General features: G+C 42.0%; 2 protein-coding genes across 6 annotated transcripts in view; one reads left to right on the forward strand and one right to left on the reverse strand.

The window, feature by feature from the left end:
* The window catches only part of BCL9 (BCL9 transcription coactivator), a 90,372-nt gene that overhangs the window by 26,360 nt on the left and 39,483 nt on the right, over positions 1-24,529 (reverse strand). The gene's annotated exons all lie outside the window — the stretch shown is intronic.
* TCEAL8 (transcription elongation factor A like 8) lies at positions 6,219-7,323 on the forward strand. Its single transcript, XM_017875193.1, is given in 1 exon segment — positions 6,219-7,323. A coding segment is annotated over 1 exon segment (354 nt). The 5' UTR covers positions 6,219-6,329; the 3' UTR covers positions 6,684-7,323.

Below are 24,529 nucleotides of genomic sequence, written 5' to 3' on the forward strand. Positions count from 1 at the left end.
GCCGGCCCCGCCTCGGACGCGAGCGGAGGATGCCCCCTCCCCCCGGCCCGACGTCCCGCCCGCAGGGAACCGGGACCGCCCCGCCCCGCCTCAGCGTCCGGCCCCGCCACCGGGAAGGGCCCGCCCCTCCAGGGAAAGTCGCTCGTCCCCCTCCCCGGACGCGCGCGATGGTACCAACCAGCCGCGGCCTCCTCCCGCCCCCACCTTCCAGCAGGGCCCCGCCCACCAGGCAGCCGCGCCTCCCGCCGCCCCGCCCCCGATATTTTACTACGGGCCCGCCCACCGCCGGCACCACCTCCTGGTTTGCATAGGCACGCCCGCCAGGGCCCACCCCAGACCGTCACCCGGCCGGAGGGGACGCCCACTCCCCAGCTTAAAGCGGCAGAGCTCTAGTCCCCAACTCCAGAGCCTCCCGAGGGGCCGGCGGGGCGGGAGGTGCGGCCCGGGAGGGTCTCCTCTTCCCGTGCCTTCCTCCCCACGCGCGCACTCTCCCGGACCTCCCCGCCGCCTCGCGCAGCCCTGGGAGCAACCGAGCGGGGCTAGGAAAGGCGCGGAGGGGGAAGGGCAGCGTGGAATTTGGCCATTTTTGACAGAAACGAATTGAAGAGCCGGTCTTTCCCTCACTCTTCCCTGCCGCCCAGGTCCCGGCCTAGCCCTCAACCTTCAAGGCCACCTCCTCACACCTCCGGGACGCAGTTCCACCCTGCTTTCTGGTCCCGTCTCTCCACCCCTGAGTCTGCACCGCCTGGGCCATGGCCGGCTTTCTCCCCTCGCAGGGGAGCAACCCTGCCCGGGACTGCGCTCTCCTCCACCCTCTGCGAAGTGCAGGAGTCCCGCTGATGCGCCGGGGGTGCCGGGTCTCCTTTCACATCAGGCCTGGCCCAGCCTGGCTCAGGCATCGCTGCCTGGTGCCCACAGAGGGGATCTCTGTCCAGGACCTAACGTCGCTTCACAGCCGCGGTAGCTCCCCTAATTTTGCGGAAGATCTCTGCTCTGGAGGGCTCAGAGCCCGAGGATCCCGGCGCTGTCGTGAGAGGGTAGCCCATTAAATTACACTTTTTCTCAGAAGGATAAAATGACGGCATCATGGTTAGAGCATGTGGCTGAATCAAAGCTCAGATTCGGGCTATTCCTGCTTCATCTGTGTGGCCCTGGTTGCTGCGGTGAACAACTGTTATTATAGATCTGTCTGCTCTGCACCCTCCCCAAAATACACTGTTGTTGCACCTCTGTGCTTGTGCCTTGTGGGGTCTTGATCTAAGTAAGCTGCTTTGGCAACTGTGCACTGACCCCGCAGCTCTTCTGAATCAGTTAGGTGAAGACTGCCCATGTTAGAGTGTACTGCGTGTTCTCCCTGGAGACAGATGGAGGCAATATGGCCAGGAGAACGAGATAAGTCTTCTCTTGCTTCTGTCACCCATGGTTTTAACCAGGGTACTTATTCATGTGTCGGTTTCCCTTCCTAAAGGAAACCTTCCTTGGGCAACCTTTTAAGGAATGGTGCTACTTGTAAAGGATGGTCAAGAGAGCCCTAAATGATAAAGCTGATCTGCTTTAGAAATCATTTAAAACTCTTTAACTGGTCAATGTAAGTTACTATACCCTGCCTCCCCTGCTTAGATCCTATGAAAAACTGTGGCAAGGTATTTTCTCTTTGTCTTCTGTCATGACTGAGGATATAAATTAAATAAAGAAGAAAGGCAATAGTTGGTATAAACAATATCAAGATCAATTGAAGAATTCCAAACAGAAAATAATTAAAACGCCTTTTGTTAAGTTTGGGGCATAGAATATTTGATGTAACATAGCTAAGAACCCTTGTAAGAAAAGGGAGGAGGAAAAAGTCAGGTATGGACCTAACGGACTTTTCTTATGGTATAAGAAAAGACAACCAAATCAGGAATATGCAAGAAACATTTGGGATTGCTCATGTTAGGTGGAAAGAGGTGGAAAGAAGGAACTCACAGAACTTATCTGTATGAGAAAACCACTGCCAAAATAAGCTCTGGCCTGGGGGGAATCCCAGACCAGATCACCTCTGCTCAGCAAGCTCAAAACAAACTCAATAACAATAATACACATGTTAAAAGAAAGTCTTAGCCATTTTACTAAGCGTTAAGCCCTCATGCAGCCATATGTGTCAAATTTCAAAATTATTATTGAATCAGAAGAAAAATACAAATGAATATTAAACATACGACACTAGGGTAAAAGAATAATAATATTGAGAATTTAAGCATGCTAAAAGTCATGAAATCTAAAGGTTAGAGGTTCCATAGAAATGGTAATTTAGCTACATTGCGGATGGGACAGAAATGTGTTTTAAAATAGAATTTATTCTATTAAATAGTTTATTTTACTAGAATTTTTGCCCTCTGAATTTTCTACCTTCTATGCATTTTCATCTCACTTGAGAAAGAATTCTATTTTGGTGTATAAGGATTTAACACACTGTATATACATAAACATTAATGGATAATGAAATGCTTTTTTAAAAGCATCCTATGAATAAAAGCTTCAAACTGTTACTGCTACTCTAGAAATTTTAAGATAAGAAATCATTTTTTTACCCAAATGGTAAAATTGCTAAAAATAAAGGATTTTGATGCTAAAGAGACTTGGTTTTGATTTTCTCACTTACTGAAATTTGCTTCTCATAATGATGAGCACTCACTGTGTTGCAAACATAGATGATGTAAGTTTGACTTCTTAGTTCTTTAGCTAATCATAGCATTTATGTTAGGTTTGCCTCCAGTTTTTCCACCTGTAAACTCCACTTTCAAGTTGAGGCAACAAGTGCTTTTGTTTCCTCAGTTCTTGATAAACTCACACCTAAATTTTAGGATTGGAAGGAATTCCATCCTGTCTTACAGAATGCTAAGGCATAGAAGTTCAATGATTTGCCAAGATTATGCTCAGTTTTAGGGACTAGAATTTGAGTCCAAGACTCCACGGCAGTATTCTAAATTCCAATGATTGTTCATTCCTAACAATATTTATTATTGTAGGAGAGAATATGAAAGTCTACCTTAGAAATGATGAAACCAAGACTAAGAAAGGTTGAGCCCACTCAGCCAGCTGGTATCAGGGTTACGAGAAGGCTTAACAAATTCTTGCCTTGGTCAAAGCCCTCAGCTTGTCGGTGGGCTCCTGCTGCTTGTACTATTAATATTACCAATTCATCTACCTCATTGTTCACCAAAACTGGTGAATTTCAGCTTCAAAAGAATACTACCAAGAGAGTCATTAATGATTGAAAATGAAGGGTAAGAGGCCGGGCGCGGTGGCTCAAGCCTGTAATCCCAGCACTTTGGGAGGCCCAGACGGGCGGATCACGAGGTCAGGAGATTGAGACCATCCTGGCTAACACGGTGAAACCCCGTCTCTACTAAAAAATACAAAAAACTAGCCGGGCGAGGTGGCGGGCACCTGTAGTCCCAGCTACTCCGGAGGCTGAGGCAGGAGAATGGCGTAAATCCGGGAGGCGGAGCTTGCAGTGAGCTGAGATCGGGCCACTGCACTCCAGCCCGGGCGACAGAGCGAGACTCCGTCTCAAAAAAAAAAAAAAGAAAAAAGAAAAAAGAAAATGAAGGGTAAGAATGGAATAGCATCTAACCATTAGAAAGTCAATCTAATCTCTTGACTTTCATAGTGCTGTGCCCCAGTGCTGTAATAACATGGCCAGGAAATTATTTCTTATTTAGGTTTCCTAGGAAAAAGAAACAAATCTCCTTATCCTACCTTTCACCAGTCTATTGAAGTCAATGAGGGAGTCCCAGAGCTTCATCCCTGGCTGGAAAATTTAAAACTAATTGTCTCCTTTGTTAGGTGGAAATCAATTTTCCCGCCCCCTTTCCTCCTGCAGCTTCACTTGAGGCCCCTGGCATTCGATGAGAGCTTGAGTCTTGTTCTGTGTCACCACATACCTGCTCTTCACAACTTGGGAATCAGAGTCACCATTATTATGAAGCTTTGAAGTGACATTCAGATCCTACCACCAATGCTTCCCCTTTGTTTTCATCCTCAAACCTACATGGTTGTGCTTCCTACTCTCATTACCTTCTAAAATTCAGGTTTTATGACATTCTCATTTCCTGAGCCCTAAATGATTGACATAATGATCCTGATCCTTTCCCACTTTTCCTATTTAACCATTGTCCATCATGCCTTACCAAAGGACAATCTACGTGTTCCACATGCTTTAACCATTTCTCTCCAAATCTCTTGATCTTCATACCAGTTCTTCACATCAGTTCTTAGAATCCCACTTTCCTTTTCTTCCTCAATTTCCACTAATTTATTATTTAGAGATAGTCTCCTATGTTTGCCCAGGCTGGTCTCAAATTCCTAGCTTCAAGCAATCCTCCTGCCTTGGCCTACCAAAGGGTTGGGATTATAGGCATAAACTACTGAACCCAGCCTCATTTCTTATTCATAACTGCTTTCCCAACAATAATTCTGGGTGTTTCTACTACTTTGTTTAATTCTCCTAGACATTTCCGTAGGAATTTTGCCCTCCAGTTGTTTTTCCTGATTTCAGCCTGTGCTACTGGACTCTTCCCAGCTCACACAATCAATCTCTTCCCAGTTTCTCTAGAATTACTACCCAACTATTTCAGCCTTGATTTCACCTTTATGGTTTGCATTCAGGTTGCACTCACTGGCCACTTTGTCTCCATGGAATCCTTGACCATCCACCATTCTGGCCATGGAAATTCCCAATGCTAAGATGTTCCTTCACTTCCTTGTTTCCACATCTAGTCAACCAGATATTGCTAGAAAAAACACGAAGCCAATAAAATGGATCCCAACCAAAATTAAGGTGATGACATTGAATTTCTTTACTACCACTTTGTAATCCTTTTATGTATCCTCATTGTTGTCTCTATCATTTTCCACAGCAATTATTCCAAATTCTATCCATACTTTTTCTACACTGCAAGACCAACCTTATCATCTCATCTCACCTCTCTGAAGGACCTTGCTCACTCTTCTCCCGTCCATTGGCTTCTTACTCTTTGCTTTAGAATCTTCAGTAAAATTTTTCTTACATTAGTACCCTTTTCCCCCCCTTTTTTTTAATTCCCAATTTATCCAGAGGGCAACCTACATTCTCTGCCACAACAATTGTGTTTCCTCCTCTGTAATTAACCCAACCATTCTACCAAAATACTCTGTCCAGTATGGCCAAACCTAATTGCCAAATTCATGTAATGAATATCCTTTCCTCCCTGAATCTCTTTTAAGTTGTTAATTCCAAGATGTGATGATATTACAGTTTTGCCTTCTTCATTGATTTAAATTCTTCCCATTGTCTCCTAATTGTGGATGTTCTTTAAAGTCGTTGGTTCTTTGATCTTGTCTCTCTCCAATTTTCCCTAAGTCATTTCACTCTCCTAACTTTAGCTATCATCTCTTTGAAGTTTAAAGAACTTTAACTATGACCAGCACATCTACAGGTCTAGCTCAGGCCTCTCTTGAACTTAATCCTGCATTTCTATCTACTCAGCTTGCTCATCTAAAGTGACTTAACATGTCAAAAAGCAAACTCACCATCTGTCAAGATTAAGTCTCACTTCTGAGTTCCCTATATCTTTCACTTAGACTTAAAACTTTGTGGTAATCCTGACTCAACATCTTCTGTCTTTGTCTCCTCTCATCACCAGTGTCCACAAATTCCTCCTTAAATCAATTTCTTGTTTTCTGTTTCCAAGATGGGACTGTTGCAATAGATATCCCTGCCTCCAGCCTCTCCCCTCATCAGTCAATTCTACACGCTCTTGCCAGATAGATCTTTCTTTAAAAAGCGGTTTACATATACCACCATTTTTTACATAGTTCATGCAGTGTCTATTCCTTGTTAATTATTTAAGCCCTGCTGGTTCTGCTGGGCCCAATGAGGGCCCCTCTATCTACCTTAAGATCTCAACAATATGCCTTATAGTCCAGGGTCTGTTTTCCTGTAGCAGCTCCCTATTGCTGGAGAAGGAGAAAATTGCCCAAGATCCTTTCAGGACTAATTTATTCAAAAGGAAATAAAAAANATTCTACACGCTCTTGCCAGATAGATCTTTCTTTAAAAAGCGGTTTACATATACCACCATTTTTTACATAGTTCATGCAGTGTCTATTCCTTGTTAATTATTTAAGCCCTGCTGGTTCTGCTGGGCCCAATGAGGGCCCCTCTATCTACCTTAAGATCTCAACAATATGCCTTATAGTCCAGGGTCTGTTTTCCTGTAGCAGCTCCCTATTGCTGGAGAAGGAGAAAATTGCCCAAGATCCTTTCAGGACTAATTTATTCAAAAAGGAAATAAAAAATACTCAATATGCAAAAGTCTTGTGAAGAAAATGATGGAAAACCACAGAACATGCCAAAGGCCGAGGAAGATCGCCCTTTGGAGGATGTACCACAGGAAGCAGAAAGAAATCCTCAACCTTCCGAAGAAGGTGTAAGCCAGGAGGCAGAAGGAAACCCCGCAGGAGGGCCAAATCAGCCTGGCCAGTGATTTAAAAAGGACACACCCATTAGGCCTTTGAACCCTGAAGAAATGATAAGAGGAGTAGATGAGCTTGAAAAGCTTAGGGAAGAGAGAAGAAGAGTAAGAAACAAGTTTGTGATGATGCATTGGAAGCAAAGACATTCACACAGCTGTCCTTATCCTGTGTGCTTTAGGCCTTGAATTCATTTTTGCCCAATATTAAAATCTGGCCCAAGCTTGCTTTCTGTTAGCATTTTCTGATGTATCTTTGACCTCCATTTTACTTTTAATAATCTGATGAAAGTTTGTTTTAGGTAGTTTCCTTGGTACCAGCATCTCTTTGCATTTTGGATTTTGACCCATTTTCCGGGTCTATTTCTCAATTGGAAACTTTCACACATTTGCATGGGAATGTGTTCATTCCATGTTGTAAAGTAAAACATAACAGGTTATGGCAAAGCAGCATATTTAATATCAGCTCACATATATAGGATAAAATTCCAAACTTTGTGTGTGTGCATGTGTGTATACATGCATCCATATAACATACATCAAAAACTTAACCAAGCTTATTTCTATGTGATGTGAAATTTTATTTGTTTTCTTCTTTTTATTCTTTTGCTTATATGTGCTTTTAGTGAACACGTGTCTCACACACAAAAGAATTAAGGATTTTTTTTACAAGTAAGAGTCAAATAATTTGCAACCAGCTTATGAGGGCAATGGGGGCACCTAAACTCTAGATGAAAGAACAATAAAAAAGAAATGTAAACCTCAGATTACCTCTGGATCTCTTAGCCAGAGGAATAAACTGGCAATTATTACAGATAAAAAAAAAAAACTCTCAACAATATTGTATGACAGAAACAATACTGGTTTTAGAGTCATATGGACCTGGGTTTGGATATTAAACTATATTTTTGTAGCCAAGTAATTTTGGTCAAAAACAATGTTTTCTTTCTCATCTATTTTAGTGGTAGATGTTTATTATAATCAACTTAAAATATAGCCTAGATATGCAAAATTTACTCTAGGTCCCAGTCTTCCCCATATCCCAAGAGCAGAATCTCACATCTCTTTTGTTTTTCAATTATTTATTCATTGCAATATTTATTGAGCAACTACTAAGTGCAGGGCTTGGGGGATACAAACAATGAATCCGACATTCAATTCTGTTTTCAAAATATAATCAGATTTGTATGGAGGGTTCATTCATTAATAAGAAAAAAAAAGAGTTTACTAAGTGCCTACCATGTGCTGGGTATTGTGCAAAGTACTGAAGATTCAAAAAAGTATAACTTAACTCCCCTGATGTTGGGATCTGGGATGTAGCTTGTTAAAAATATTGACAAGTAAACACTTATAATCACTTATAATAAGTGGCATAATATGAATAAATGCCAAGTGTTTGGGCATACAGAAGAGAGGTATCTAGTCCAGGCAGAAGAGTCAGGGTATGCAATAAGACCTGAGTGGAATCTTAGAGAATGCGTAGGAGTCAGCCAGGCAAAGGACTCAGCAATGTGACAATGTATATAAATAACCACAATGCAAGATAGAAGGTAATAAATAAATGGCAGAGCAGAAGCAAAAAGTAAATCGGCAATCAGAGGAGATACATTATTTGAGGGAGAAGACATGAGCAGAACTACTTCATAGAGGTGGAAGCACTTGAGGCAATCTGAGGGTCAGGTTGATTCAGGCATACGGTGGGGCACCTCATGCAGTGCCCTGCATACACAGGGACAGCACCTTGTTTGCTGTGATGATGATGGTGAGGGTAATAATGATAATATCTAGGTTTGTTTCTCATGAAGTTTGTTCCTCTGTTTTCCCAGAATGTTTACAAGGGGAGACGCGTGATTCAAAAACCCACTTCTGGGTGGAAACCACCTGATTTTGAATCCTACCTCTGCCATGAGCAGGCTATATAACCTTGGAAAAATTACTTAACCTCTCTAGGGTTTTTTTTCCCCCATCAAGTGGAGTACTGATAATAGGTATTTTTCTCCCATAGTAGTGTGGGAATAAATGAGTGACTGTAGACATGTAGGAATAGTGCCTAGCACATAGTTAAGTGCCCGATAAATGTTGGTTCTTATTGTTGCATTTGGTCATCTCCGGATTTTCCAAAATGGAATTGGCCTGTGGGGAGATTTTAGGGACACTGAAAGGCTACCCCCTCAATACCTCACTCATTCTCACACCCAACCTCGCTTAACTGATATCTCCTCAACTCTCCTGACACACTCTTGTAAATTCTGACATTAGAAATTCATACTTTGGATTTAAGATGTCACTTTGCCCAGCCCCTGGGGGGATAACATAATAAAAGGTTAGCCCTGTTTCATTTTAATAAGTTATCTGGCCAGACCTCTATCCTCCTTAACTGCTAACTGCACTGAGGGAATATTGTGGGGAAGAAAGAAAAGGCGAATTTTGAAGCTTGGAGAACTTTCCCCAGAAATTCAAGATAGAGGGAAAGATACTCAGAGGGCTTTCTGAGGGCAGCAAGTCCTCTGGGATTGGAGGAAGTGATTGAGATTGGCGAGAGATGCCAAGAAGTGATGAGGAAAACAAAAACAAGGTCATCTGTGCCAGTAAAGACAGGCTTTGCTAACTTAAACAGTGCTGACCTTGATTTGGGTGTTCTGCATCAACTGCTCTTTTCTCTACTCTGTGCTGGTGTTTTGAAATAACACTGCTCAGGATCACTCTTGATTCACAGTCATTGAGGGCACTATCCAGGTGGTTAAGGAACCCCTGTTTGCAAAATCTCACAATTACTTTTATGTGTTTGCTTTCTTAGTTATTGTTTATCAGTCAAGCATTAATAAGCACCTACTATGTGTCTAGTGCCAAAGTAAGCCGAATGAGAGCTTCATTGGAAGCTGAATAAATACCCCTCCTCCAGAATCTTACAGTCCAGTCGAGGAAACAACTACAACAGAATATGTTTAATAATTAATTTCTAAACAGAATTACAGACACTGCACAAACGACAGATTTCCGGGGAGTGGGAGGGCCGGACGAGAAGCAATGATTCGAATCTGGAGTAGTGTGTGATAATTTTGTGAAGGATCAGAAGCCGAACTGGCCTTGAAGAACACGATTTGGGCAGTTCCAGGAGGGGAGGATGGCCAGGAGGGAGAGACAAGGAGCCAAGCCAGAGACTGAAAGGAGCACAGCTTATGTGGGGGTAGTGAATCAGAAAACGATAGTGGTAAAGGTGATTAGAAACAAACATAATGGCAGCTGCTGTTTATTGAGTATTTAGTATGTGCATGTGCCAAGCACTATTCTAAGGACTTTCTATGATCTTATTTATATACACAATAACCCCATGAGGTATGAATTGCTCTCCCTCAACTGTTTTGCAGTTGAGGGGCCAGATACTTAAAAAGGTAAGGTAACTGTGTGGAGTCATGTGTCTAGAGAGTGGTGGAGCTGAGATTAAAGCCAAAGTCAGCCTGAGGTGAAAATGCTTAATCTTTCCACATGATAGCCTCTCTTCAATGTATGTGTTAGGATCAGTGGGGAATACAGATAGATAAATAAGGTGGGAATTAATTATGAAGAATATAATTTAGAGAAAGTATATAAGAAGAATACACTGAGTTTTTGTTTTTTTTTAAAAAGCTACAGTTTACAGAATACTGGCTGTGGAATAGGCACCATCTGACAGCATTAACCTCAATGTGATTTATAATTATACCCATTTTACAGATGAGAAAACCAAAATGGAGAGGGTAAATGATTTGTTCAAGCCTTGCAACGGTTAAAAAGCACAGTCCAGATTTGAATGCCAGGCTAATGGCAAAGTCTGTATTCTTGCTGCTATCCTGCACTGCCTTTCTCCTTATGCAAGGGAAAAAAACATGTAAAAATAACACCATTGCAATTTGCACGGTATTTTTCAAAGTATTTTTTATATTCACAGCCACACTTGATCCTTATGACAACCATATGATAGGCCTAGTAGATAGCGCCCATCATAATGATTAACAATAATAGTCATAATAATCATTAAAATAACAACATTTGCCAGCACTGATTGAGTGTTCTTCATACATCCGGGCACTGTGCTAAGGGCTTTGCATGTATTATATAACAACTCTATAAGAAAGGTTCTACAATTATCCTTAATTTGCATATGAGGAAACTGGGGCTCAGAGAGGTTAAGTAACTTAACGAAGGAGCTGGACTCAGGTAAGTTACGAGACTAGTTCAAGGTCACGTGATGATGAGTGGTGATTCCTGAACTAGAACACAGATCCCCCAATTCCATATCCATGCATGCTCTTTTCATGTTACTATTTTAACCATTGATCTGCAGCTATAGGAAGGAAGATTTGAAGAAAGAGCTATGACAGGCAAGGAGAGAAGCCAGAAAACAGCAGAAATTCAGGTGTGAAATGATGCAGATCCAGGTAGGGCAATGTAAAGATAAATGAAGAAGTAGGAAATTCAGGTGCTAGCTGAAGAAGATTGTAGCAGCTTACTTCTGAAGCATGTAAATGTAAGCGGAAGGAAGAATAGTGTGTTTGCTTTCTAGCCATAAAATTGGTGGAAAGTGGGGGCAGTATGGTCAGAAGTGAGACGAATTCAAAAATGACACTGGGTAGAACATGCTGGTGGCTCATGCTGGTAATCTTAGCACTTTGGGAGGCTGAGGCAGGAGGATGGCTTGAGCCCAGGAGTTAGAGACCAGCTTGGGCAAGATGGCAAGATCTCATTCCTATAAAAATAAAATAAAAAATGACACTGTTCTACAGTGAGCTACCACTACACATCAGCTAGGAATGGCTACAATAAAAAAGAAAGACAATGGTAAGTGTTGGTGAGAATGGGGAGAAACTATCACTTTCATGCATTGCTGGTGGGAATGTAAAATGCTATTGTCGCCTTCAAAAACAGTTTAGCAGTTTCTTAAAAAGTTCAATGTAAGTTTACCATGTGACTCAGAAATTCTACTTCTAGGTGTCTGAGAGAAATAAAAATGTATGTCTACACAAAGAACTGTATGTGAATGTTCATAGCAGTATTATTCCTAATAACCAAAAAGTGGAATCAATCTGAATGTCCATCAACTGATGAATGGTTAAATAAAATGCAGGCTATCCACACAACGAAATATTATTCAGCAACTGCTGATACACACTACAACATGGATGTACCTCAAAACCTCTTTGCTAAGCAAAAGAAGCCTGAAAGAAGCCAGATGCGGCCGGGCGCGGTGGCTCAAGCCTGTAATCCCAGCACTTTGGGAGGCCGAGAGGGGTGGATCACGAGGTCAGGAGATCAAGACCATCCTGGCTAACATGGTGAAACCCCGTCTCTACTAAAAATACAAAAAACTAGCCGGGCGACCTGGCGGGCGCCTGTAGTCCCAGCTACTCGGGAGGCTGAGGCAGGAGAATGGCGTGAACCCGGGAGGCGGAGCTTGCAGTGAGCTGAGATCCGGCCACTGCACTCCAGCCTGGGCGACAGAGCGAGACTCCGTCTCAAAAAAAAAAAAAAAAAAAAAAAAAAAAAAGAAGCCAGATGCAAAAGACTACATATTGTATGATTTCATTTACATGAAATGTCCTGTAAATGTAAATCTATAGAGACGGAAAGCAGATTAGTGGGGGTGGGAATGGGGATCGACTGCAGATAGTATAGGGATCTTTTTGGGGTAAAGTAAATGTTCTAAAAGTGGATTTTAGTGGTGGTTGCACAACACTGTAAATTTACAAAACAAATCATTAAATTATACACTTAAAATGGGTAAATTTTATGGTTTGTAAATTATACCTCAATAAAGCTGTGTTTTAGAAAAGTGAAGCTGATTTGTAAAAGACGAAAGAGAGTCGAGTTTTAGAATTATGGGTGACTGAACACCAAAATGGAGATGTCTTGCCAGGTGAGAGGACAGGCTGGAGGTGCAGAGGTGAGAGCTGAAGCCAGGAAAATGAATGAACTCACCAAAGGAAAACGTATGCAAGAGAAAAGGAAGATGTCAAGGGTAAAGCTTTCAGTGTCACTACCATTAGGAGCAGGGATGATGGTTTGCCTGGGCTGATATGGTGCTCACCCTAATAACAACATGTCCAGGTAATGTTAAAATTCACTGATATCCTCTAAGCATGCACCCACTGAGAGCAGAGGTATAAGCCCCAAGGCATGGCAAACAGTAGGGTAAATCTGTCTGGAGGAAAATTGCCTCTAAATGACTAAAATACACAAAGATAACTGGGAATGGGTTGAATATATTCCCGGTATTTTGAGTTTAAAAAGAAAACTGAACAAACACTTTAACCTAAATTAGAAATCACATCAGCATTAGGGAGTGCAGGGTCTCAAAAGCAGTATTTCACTTAGTCACTTATCATGCTGGACCACCCCTAGAACAGTGCTCTTTGGTCCCGATATTGGCTTCCGACTTTAGAAAGAGCTAGCAGGGACTCTCAGGTAAACTCTGCAACTGCTTTCCCACCTCTGAATTTGGGGAAAACCCTCCTCCTCCTCCTGGCTTCGCCCCACCCCACCCCATCGATAGTACTTCTGGGAGGGGGTGCTCCCACACGCTAGGAAACTAGTGAGCCTCTCTTCCTCCCAAAGTCTGACATCTTGATGCCTTGGCGATCGAGGGAGAACCCAAACAATCCTTTTTGTTTCATCTTATTTCATATTTCTGTAAATGAAGTAAATGTATACTGTCCTTTTTTGTTAAAGGGTAAAAAATAAGAATCTGAGAGTTCAAGGTCAAAGTAGGGGTGAGTAGAAAAGGAAGCCTAGGGTCCGAAATGGCACTGGCTTCAGGACCACCCACATCATATTGAGGGTTCAGCTAAGTCAAGCCTCTTAACCTTGAGTCCGCAACGGAAACTAAGGCTAGAACTTGGATAGAGAAAAAAAATACATCTTTGCTTCCATTAACTTCTAGTTGAAAATGATCATTTCCTTCAATTATGGATCCAGGCAACAGATCAAGGTGGTATGAGCAGCTCATGACGTTTTAACCAGCAGAATCACAGATATCCCAAATATCGTTTATAGTCATCACTACGGCAGTACAATAATTATAAGACCTGCCAGTAGACTTTTTAATTAATGCTCTAATAAAGAAGCACATATTACTGTATCACAAACTTAACTTTTTAAATATTTAGATCATTATATTTCATTATAACCTATTTTTGTAATCCTAAGTAATTTATTTTATGTGTCTAAAATTATTATTCTGTTCATAGGCTTCACGAGACTGCTCATGGGGGCCCATAGCACAGAAAAGTGGAAACACCACTGGGCTGGAGGAACTCTCCCCTAATCCCCATCAAACACCACACATACACACACACACACACACACACACACACACACACACACACACACACGCCTCCCTACAAGGCCTGAAATCCCACCATTAGAGAACATTTCCTTTGGGTTTTTAAGATTCCCATTAAAATGCAAATGCCCCCTAAGGAGAAGAACTTCTCAGAGTGTTATTAGTTAACCCCTTAAATGAGGTTATTTAGCAGCTAGCTGGGCACAACATCCTACAACTCAATTAAACAAACGTTTATTGACCTCCTGCCATGATTAAGGAGCCAGACTTGGGGATAGGGAGCAAAATCCCACAAGGTTTGTCCCCTCAAGGGGGCTTGCAATCTAGTAGGGTGAGTAAAGGAAGTACAAAAAAGACAGGAAGAGAAATGCAACGCCAGAGGTGCAAAGAGCAAAGGCTGTTCCGGAGGAGGGCGGCTGGGAAGCAAGAGATCCATTCATGTATGCATTCTAGAAGGACTGACTGCCTGTGGACTCCGGGCTAGGTCCTCAGAACACAGCCTGAGCCAAGTTCACTGCCTAGTGTTCAAGTTAAACAGATAAACCACAAGTAAGCTACTGTCGTTGGGTTCTCTCGGGGGTATAAAGTCTGGGGAAGCACAGAGGAGGGAGTGACTTAGCGGCTATGGGGGCGGGGAAGAGTCTAGAAAGACCGTCGTTTGATGAATGTGGCACTGAGTAAGTGACATATGAGCCGAGTCCATATGAGCCGAGTCTATCTAGCAGGGTAAGTTTAGGAGAGACGGGGTTGGGTGGGGGGGAGGGGGGAGAGAGAGAGAGAGAGAGAGAGAGAGAGAGAGAGAGAGAGAGAGAGGAAGCACATTCCTGGCGGAAGTATGTGTAAAGGGCCTATGCTGAGAACCATTTCGGTGTGGTGGGAGCGCTTAGCGATAGTGGAGGAACCAGGCAGGAAGGCAGGAGATGGGCCTGGAATTGTAAAACAGGGCATCTTAAATTTAAGGCTAAGGAGTTTGCATCTTATCCATTTGGAACAATCAGAAAATTCTTCACGAAGGAGGTATTTGAGCTGGGCCTTAAAGCATGAGAAAAATTTCAACAGGTGGAGAGGGGGCTGAGAGAGCGTTTCAGGGTAAAAGAACAGCATAGCCGGGCACAGGGGCTGAAGACTCCGGGCTTGGGAAAAGCCTGCCAGAGCAGTGTGTGGTCCAGAGGGTCCCGAGCACTGGGATCACATGGAGGCCTATTAAGGGCAGGTGCCCTGGCCCCGGAGCAGACCCGCCAAATCAGAACCGCTCACGGCAGGCGCCTGCTAGCCAAGCTCTTGATGCGCAGTAAAGTTGTTCAGTGGCTTAGTGGGCGAGAAGGCCAAAAAGGAAAGTGACCTCTGAGTGCAGGGTAAAAATCTGCACTTAAATGGGAAGGTTCCTGAGAAAGGACCCAGTGGGAGAGTGGCATTTATCAGAGCCTTACTTGAGGAAGGTTTACCAGACAGAAGAACTTAGGATGGAAAGTGTAGAGACCCAGTTAAACGCTATTACAGTAGTCCAGGTAGCGGGTAATGAGGACTGAATTTTGGTAGTGGGAGGGGAAGAAGGGAGAAGGGACAAATGTAAGACATTTGGGTGGCAGAATCTACATGGCTCCCCGGGCAACTGAAGTGGGTGGAAAGGCTGAGTCACACATGACTTCAGGGAGCTAAGCTGGGTGGTGGGGAAAACAGCATAGCCTTTAAAAGAAAAGCAGAGTTAATAAGGCGACTTTATGGGGAAGGTGATCAGTTGAGAGATACAGTGCCAAGCACAGAGAGGTCAATACTTGTGATGGTTTTTATTTTGCATCCCACTGTAGTTAGTGGGATACAGGATGGAGCACAGGTGGTACTCCTGGGCTGACAGCGGGCTGAATTTATCACCATTTTGTTGAGGATCCCCTAACAAGGTGGCAGGAGCTCTGAGCTATAAACCCAGGCAAGTCCCTTCTCCTCTTAGGAGCTTCTGTTTACTCCTTGGAAAAGCAGGTGATAATAAAACCTATCACCCACTCATCCCTTGGGAGTGCTGCGAAGAGCAACCAATATACATACATAAATACGCTTGAAGCACTCAGCAAGAACAAAGTGTGCTAGAAATGCTAAACAATAATAAATTCAGCCACCCCCAGTTCACCATGATAATAAACAAGGTGTCTTTTTTAAAAGCAGGTGTAGTTAACTAGGTACTAACTTTGAGGCTGTCTTACATAGCCTTTAACAACAGGTAATTAAATCTGAACTCGATTTTCAAGAGTACCCTCATCAGAGGGTCTCAGAATGACCCTAATACCTCTATGAAACCGAGGTCTGGACTACATAGCAATTAATTAATATGAAAAATGCTTTATCGTCCCCTCCCCATCCTTAGCATCATGTGTGACTAATATCAGCATCCAAACTACAGGCAGTCCCCACCATCCCCCCAAGCTGTACTCTTTGTCACATGTCACACCCCTGAGGTCCGTCTCTTGGCAGAATGGTGCCATATAAAATATTCAGATCCTAGGTAGGATGTGTGCAACCTACATGGAAAAGAAGGCTGTCAGAAAAACAGAAAGCAAAAAACTGCACTCCTAAAATGACAAAGATTGCAAATCCAGTTTTAAAGGAACACATCTCTAATTATATGTTCCATGCATAGCAAATCTCTTTTAATAAATCCCACCACAATCTCTGCTCCCCTAAAGAGCAGACCTGATAGGTAATAACTCCCCTCCTCTGTGGTAAAATCCAATTTTCACACCTGGTAAATGAAATAACTCCACTGTGAACCAAGGTTGGGTTGGGGTGAGCTGTTAACAGAAGGTTAGAGGCTGTGCATCATGTAACAGCTCTTCTGGGAGCCCCTTCCGGATATTTGCTCTTTTTATGCCAGTTGATGCTATTTGGCCAGAAAAACCTCCAACCTCCAAGGTTACAAAGTTAAAGTCTTTGTCACCTGGAGTGGTTATGAATGAGCAGCAAGGTTCATGGTTCACCTATGTGCAAGGGCTGGCCCTGGCCCTCATCTCTTGTTTAGTCGGAAGGTTCCTTACCATTTGTGTACTTTAGGAGCTAAACTTCTACTTCATTCGTGACAAATTGACCAAACGAAGGAAAGATGCTACTGAAATTTACAGTAGAAAAGGAGTAGTACCTGGGAGGTGCACACAAGATATAAATCTGAAAATCCTGCCAGGGTCTGTATTCTGTGTAGGCCTAATCAGGAACAATAAGGTGGACATCCACAAGGAATCAGCAACAGAAATAAGAGATACACACACCATTGAACATAACTGGGAATTGATGAAGGTGACATCACAGATAAGTGGATTTAAAAAAAGATAAGTCGACAAATACTGTTGGAATAATTCTTCTACTGTCTGGAAGAAATTTTAAGATCCTCATCTCATACCATACAACAAATAATTTCAGAGGTTCTATAGGCCGGAGTTGAAGAAAAAAAATTACAGAGGGATGAAAGAGGCAAACATAAAAATGAATCCGGCCTGGCACGGTGGCTCACACCTGTAATCCCAGCACTTTGGGAGGCCGAGGAGGGCAGATCACCTAAGGTCAGGAATTCAAGACCAGCCTGACCAACATGGCAAAACCCCGTCTCTACTAAAAATACAAAATTAGCTGGGCATGGTGGTGCACCTGTAATCCCAGCTACTCAGGAGGCTTGAGGCAGGAGAATCACTTGAACCCAGGAAAGCCAGGAGGGCTGCAGTGAGCCGGGAGATCAGGCATTGCACTTCCAGCCTGCGGCCCAACAAGAGTGAAACTCCATCTCAAAAAAAAAAAAAAAAAAAAAAAACGAAATCCATTAAAGAAATGACAGAATTATAAAGCTGAATTTGTATCTGAACTTGGGGACAGGGAAAGATACTTTTAAAATAAATTTTCTTCTTTTTGAGACAGAGTCTCGCTCTCGTCGTTCAGGCTGGAGGGAGGGCAGTGGCGCGTTCTCAGCGGACTGCAACCTCCACCTCCCTGGTTCAAGCAATTCTCTTGCCTCAGCCTCCTGAGTAGCTGGGATTATGATTATAAGCGCCAGCCACCACACCTGGCTAATTTTTGTACTTTTAGCAGAGATGGGGTTTTGCCATGTTGGCCAGGCTGGTCTCAAACTCCTGACCTCAGGTGATCTGCCCACCTTGGCCTCCCAAAGTGCTGGGATTACAGGTGTGAGCCACCTCGCCCAGCCAAAAATTTTTAAAAATTGTATAGACTTGACTACATACAAATGCAAAATTGTGTGTAAAAAAAAAAAAAATCATAAAATTAAAAGGCAAACGACCTAGGCTGGGCACAGTGGCTCACGCCTGTAATTCCAGCACTTTGGGAGGCCAAGGTAGACAGATGACCTGAGGCCAGGAGTTTGAGACCAGCCTGGCCAACATGGTGAAACCCCGTCTCTACCAAAAATACAAAAATTAGCTGAGCATGGTGGTGCATGCTTATAATCCCAGCTACTTGGGAGGCTGAGGTGGGAGGATTACTTGAACCTGGGAAGTGGAGGTTGCAGTGAGCCGAGATTGTGCCCATGCACTCCAGCCTGGGGAACAGAGCAAGACTCCATCTCAAAAAAAGTAAAAGTAAATAAATAAATAATAAATAAATAAATGGCAAACAATCTAATAAAAGCAAAATATTTCCAACAACTATGATTTCAACAAATGACTGAAAAGACATTAATATTCTTAGTATATAAAGAGCTCATACAAAGGGATATGAAAAATATAAATGCCTGAGTTGAAATGTAAATATTTCATATACACAGAATATGAATACAAAAAAAATTTCATGAACTTATGGAAAAACTCATACTAACTCGTAATCAAAGAAATGCTAAGTTAATTGTATTTTTCATGAGGGCCTGGTCCATGGCAAACACTTGGTAAATATTTGTTGACTTGCTCAAATTAACAAAGAATAAAAAAATTCCAGCGTTCAATGTTAGTATGTATGTGGTCAACTGAACACTTTCATATGCAGCTTGTAGGATTACATACTAAAGCAGGGATCAGTAAACAATTTCTGTAAAGGGCAGATTGTAAATATTTTTGGATTTGCAGGCCATGCAGTCTCTATTGCAACTACTCAGCTCTGCCACTGTCGGGTGAAAGCAGTCACAGACAATATGTAAATGAATGAGCATAGTTTTGCTTCAGAAATACTTTATTTATGGACGCTAAAATGTGAATTTCATATAATTTTCACATGTGATGCAGTATTGTTATTCTGTTGATTTTTTCCCTAAGCATTTGAACATGTAAAAACCATTCTTAGCTCATAGTCTCTACAAAAACAGGCCACAGGACAGATTTGGCCCTCGGGTCTTAGTTTGCCACCCTGTACTACAGGAACATTTCTGGAAATGAATTTGGCACTAATAGCAAAAGGCTTTTAAAAGGCTGTCTGTATTAAAATAACCAAGTATAAATACGTTTTTAAATTTAAAAAATTAACTGTTCATACTCTTTGCCCTAATTGCCTTAATAATTCCCTTTCTAGGAATAAGTTACAAAGCAAAAGGAAATGGAGAAACTCGGACAGAAATTTATACAAAAAACATCTAAGCATAGAGCAGAATAGGAATGGTTAAATAAACCTTGGTACATTCATATGATGAACTATTATGCAGACATAAATCTTTCACAGAAACATTTTATCATATGCAAGAAATGCTCATGACATAAAGTTATATGAAACAGTAAGATACAAAATGCATACATGGTCTTATCCCAATTTTGCAAAACATATACATACATACAGTTTATATAGACAGAAACATATATGTGTAGAGAAAGGATGGAAGAAAATGCAATAAAGTGTGAAAAGTGCTCTGGATGCTAGGTTTATGGGTGATTCAAATCTTTTCTTCTTTTGTTCTAATTCTCCACAATGAATAGTTATTAATTTTGCAATCAGGAAAATATATAAATATTATGTCTAAAATAATTTGGAAAAAAAATCCAGAATCAGAAGTTCACACAGAATAGTCAGAGAAGAAAAAAAGAAAAGCTTTCAAAATGCAACCTAGATGTAAAAATCTGACAAATATCTGCAATGAAAAACAGACTCAGGCAACTGAAAGTCGCCAGCGTCTAAAATTCATGCAAAATCACCACAGGAAGAAAAAAAAAAGTTCTGATCAAAAGCAGCTGAGACCTGGAATCTACAACTGACCCTACACTGAATGTATCCAGAAAAAGAAGCATGAGATTAAAGAGCTGCCGTAGGTCCTGTGCACAGTGTGGCTCGGGGACTCACGGGGTTTCCTTTTTCCTACCCTACAGCAGCCCACCTTCCCCCAAACAAAAGACCAAAAAACAACCTTCGGTTCACACTTTAGAAGGATGAAATTCTACAGCTAACACTTGCTTCTTTTGTTTTATTATTGAAGAAGTATGACTTCTCTCTTCCAAGTGTTCACAGCCACTTACACCTTGATGCATTTTTCTAGAAGGTGAGAGTGACAGGAATGAGGATGAGGAATTTAAGAAAACAGAGGGTTCCCTTAAGCGGAGTTCAGCTATTTCACAGTTTGGTCTAGAACCTGACCTACACACAATTAGCGAATGGCTGTCATTTTGGGAGTTTACTGTTTCCCAGTTGATATGCCATGTCTTTCTATCTGTTGATTCATTTAATGCTAAGAAGAAGCCAATAAGGAAGCCTTTTCCCAATGTTATCTAAGCAATTGTCATACCAGACAAGACATACCAGATAAGACTTTAGAGAAGTCAAATAATTTGCCCAGGGTCACGTTGGTAATTAGAGGCAGAGCCAGGTTTCAAACCCACCTCCAAGTTTGTGACATCGATGGCCAAAATACTTCTAAAACCAGATTTGAAGGAGAGGCAGGGAGGAGCACCAGTGTTATCATCACACACACCTGGATACAAGGCTTGAGGTCACAGTTGGGCAATGGTTTTTTTCCGAGCCCCAATTTTTTCACTTATAAAAATGATAGTAATAAAGTCTATCTCTCAGAAGTTTTGGAAGTTCAGAGATAATACAAGGGAAATACCCAGCACATAGTAGGTCCTCAATGATGGTGGCTATTAGAGGAACAGAGCTACTAATAATTTCCTTTGCTAAGTCAAAACAGGTACGAGGTCTCTACCAGGAAAACAAAGGAAAATTAAGGTGAGGTAGGGAAATTGCTTAGGTAACTTGGGAAAAGGGCTTTTCCTCTCCTTCATTTCCCAGAGAGTTTTAATTCTTTGCTTTTCTATTTACAGTAAGAGAAGCATGTTTGGGACAATGGATTAGACATGGAGGTGCTTTGTGGCATGTTTATGCTTTCAAAATTAAGTCTAAACTCTTTAAGACCACAAACCACTGTGCACGATGCTTTTCTAGAAGGGTAGGAGGGATAAACATATTCCTATAGGAAGACTCGGTCTCACAGAGCCCATTAGATGAGCCAAAGGAGAATCTTCTACCCACAAAGAGGAAAGTGGTAACGTCCTTCACTTCCTTTGTGGTTTTAATCTAAACCACAACTCCTCCCTTTTAGTTATAAGTCTTTTCTTTACATACATTCAGATGTGTGTTAGGTTTCTTCCATCTCATCTGTCACTCCTTTCCCTGCCACATGGGGAAATATCATAGGCTTCTCTTCCTCCAAGGAAAGCTTCTCCAGCACACAGGATTGGTTTTGAGGGGCTTTCACAATCCATCTATTCTATCCATAGCTGCCTGCAATGAGAGTCTGTTCCCCAAGACCTCTGGAAGACTCCAGAGTTCTTCCAATGCCCAGGCCTGTGGCATGGAGGCAGGGAGGATGAATAAACATGTTGTACATAGCTTAGGCAAAAGAGGGAAAGCCTTCTGTCTGAAATGAATGAGAACATCAGAGTTTCCAGTCAGAGATGAATGGAGGAAATATAATGTCTTGTTTTGCTTTTAAGAGAAGAGGAAGAATGAATGAAAGGGGGAATAAACACAATGCTCAAGCCAAGGAAAGGAAAATCAGAAAAACCCAAAGTGATAGTCAGGAAGGTGGGTAGACTGCTTGCTGCCTCCTAACTGCTGCTGTGGTTCGAGTTAATATTTGCCAGACTTAGCATTCCTGTGAGTGCCGTTGGGATAATGGGCCCCACTCAGCATCACGTGAGTTCTCCATCTCAGCCGAGGGACAGGATTTCAACCATATCACACACAGCTCTCATTACTTGCAAGGAAATGATCTTACTGAGGAAAGCAGCACAAACCATAAACACATTTACTTAAAAAGTCAAAGCTGTTAGGTGTGCCCCTATTCATGACTAATACAGTGTGCTAGTCTCAGTTTCTGATGTCCAAGTCCAGGATAGCATTTCCCAGCTTGGGTCTGAGAGTCCCTTTAGGACATGGGCTATAAGAGGGACACCTTCAGGTTTAACTTCTTGCTAGCAGGGGTAGAACAGCAGTCATTTTCTAAGGAAGCATTTATTAAGCACCATCTGTGTCAAGCAGTGTATATATTCTGTAGAGAAAGGAAATTCTCTGCATTTGAGAAGTTGGTGATTTTGTCAGGGAATGAATATGCCAAAAATCAAAATGCTAGGGTTAGAAAGAACCCTGGGAATCATTTGATCCATTCCTGCCTCACCTCTCCTTCCATCTTTTAGATAAAAAAATTTGAAATCTATGGAAGTTGAATGGACTTGTCCTTGGTCACTCAACTAGCATATTAGCAGAGATGAAAACCAAGTTTCAGCCGGGCGCGGTGGCTCATGCCTATAATCCTAGCACTCTGGGAGGCCAAGACAGGTGGATCAATTGAGGTCAGGAGTTCGAGACCAGCCTGGCCAACACGGCAACCCATCTCTACTAAAAGTACGAAAATTAGCCGGGCATGGTGGTGGGCGCCTGTAATCCCAGATGTTTGGGAGACTGAGACAGGAGAATCGCTTGAACCCAGGAGGAGGAGGTAGCAGTGAGCCGAGATTGTGCCATTGCACTCCAGCCTAGGCAACAGAGCGAGACTTGGTTTTCTTGGTCAGAAAACCAAGTTTCCTGACTCCAAGTCTGGGTACCTTTCCCTCATACTTCACATATAATTCAAAAGGAATAACAACAACAAATAACTACACAAGTTAACATGATACAAACCATGTGCACAGAAGTGTCGTGAAATGCAAATTAAGGGAATGCAAAGTCTGAATTGAGTTAGTCCAGAAAGGTTTCTTTGGAGGAAGTTGTGAAGGATGCCAGGGGTAGGAAATTGTCAGAAATTCAGTTTAATTCAACAACCATTTTCTGAATGCCTAGTAGAAGATTGAGTATCCGTTCTCCAATATGCTTGTGATCAGAAATGTTTCAGATTACTTTACATTTTGGAATATTTGCATATACCTAATGAGATATCTTGGAGGTGAAATCCAAGTCTAAATACAAAATTCGTTTATGTTTCATATACACCTTATACACATAGCCTCAAGGTAATTTTATTTTTTCCTTGAGGATACTGAATAAACTGCTTTCTGACTGTGACCTGCCACATGAAAGTCAGGTGTGGAATTTTCCCTAACGTTGGTGCTCAAAAACTTTTGGATCTTGGATTTTTGGATTAGGGATGCTCAACCTCTATATGCAAACACTTGACATGGAAGGAGGGAGTCCAATAAGATGAGTATCACGATTCCTGCTGTAAAAGAAAGCAGTACTGACTAAATTAATGGGGAATGGGGAATAATTGAAGTCAGTCACATAGTCATTCGCCAGCAGGAGGAGAAACGCAGACAGACTTTTGGAAATGTCGTGATGGCAAACAGAAGCTGGCCATGAAGAGCTATTCCTTGAGAGGGAAAACTCAAATCGTATTAAGGTTTGGGAGGGAAAGGTTTTCTACATCTAAGCTGAATAAAAGGGGAAATAATCAATTAACTCATATATCAAAACTAATTGGACTTTGTCTTTACAGACATAATGTCTCCATTTGTCATATCAATTATAGCCACATTCATTCAGAGCTTGATATCATGAAGACATTTACACACACACACACACAAAGATATTGGTAGAAAAACTTTAGAAGCACTGCTCCAAAGTTCGGATGGTAGACTCGTAGAATGCCAAAGACAAAAGGGGCCTTAGGAATCAATTGATCCAACATACCATTACAATGGAAAGATCCAGGTCCAGAAAAACAAAACACAAAATTATCTTTCCACTAAGGAAAGCAAAAAGGGTTGGGCCCAACTCTAGAGACACTTTGTTCCAGCTCTAGTGGTTATATTTTCTAAGCCAAAACTTGAGACACAAAATAACAATGGAACAGAGTACTTAAAATAAAGACAAAAGATTACTGTGGTCTTAGATGATACCTCCAGAACATTCCACGGCATTCGTCCTTTTGTTTGCCAAAGACACATTCCAGAAGAAAATCACACTCTACTCAGTCATGAGTGCCTTCCATAGTCATAAAAGAAGAGCATCAGCGTCTGTCTCCATCCAAGAAAAGAAAAGCCACAGGGACTGCAGGCAAGTCTTTGATAAACAAAAGGAGATGATAAATAACTGAAGACCATCAGTTCGTAGGCCACCAAGTTTTCTACAGAGCTGAACATGTGCAGGGCTCAATAAATTCTAAATATAAACTGTCAAAAGCTGACGATGACCTTGGCTAGTGTACTCCTTGGGTATCGTGAGATACTCATGCTACAACTACTTAAACCCAGTTTATCTGTAGGCTTGTCCAAATGCAATACAATTATTGTAATTTCTTGGTTCGGTCACTTCTGATTAT

This window comes from Rhinopithecus bieti, unplaced genomic scaffold, assembly GCF_001698545.2.
Source record: "Rhinopithecus bieti isolate Rb0 unplaced genomic scaffold, ASM169854v2 scaffold_1234, whole genome shotgun sequence".
NCBI lineage: Eukaryota > Metazoa > Chordata > Mammalia > Primates > Cercopithecidae > Rhinopithecus > Rhinopithecus bieti.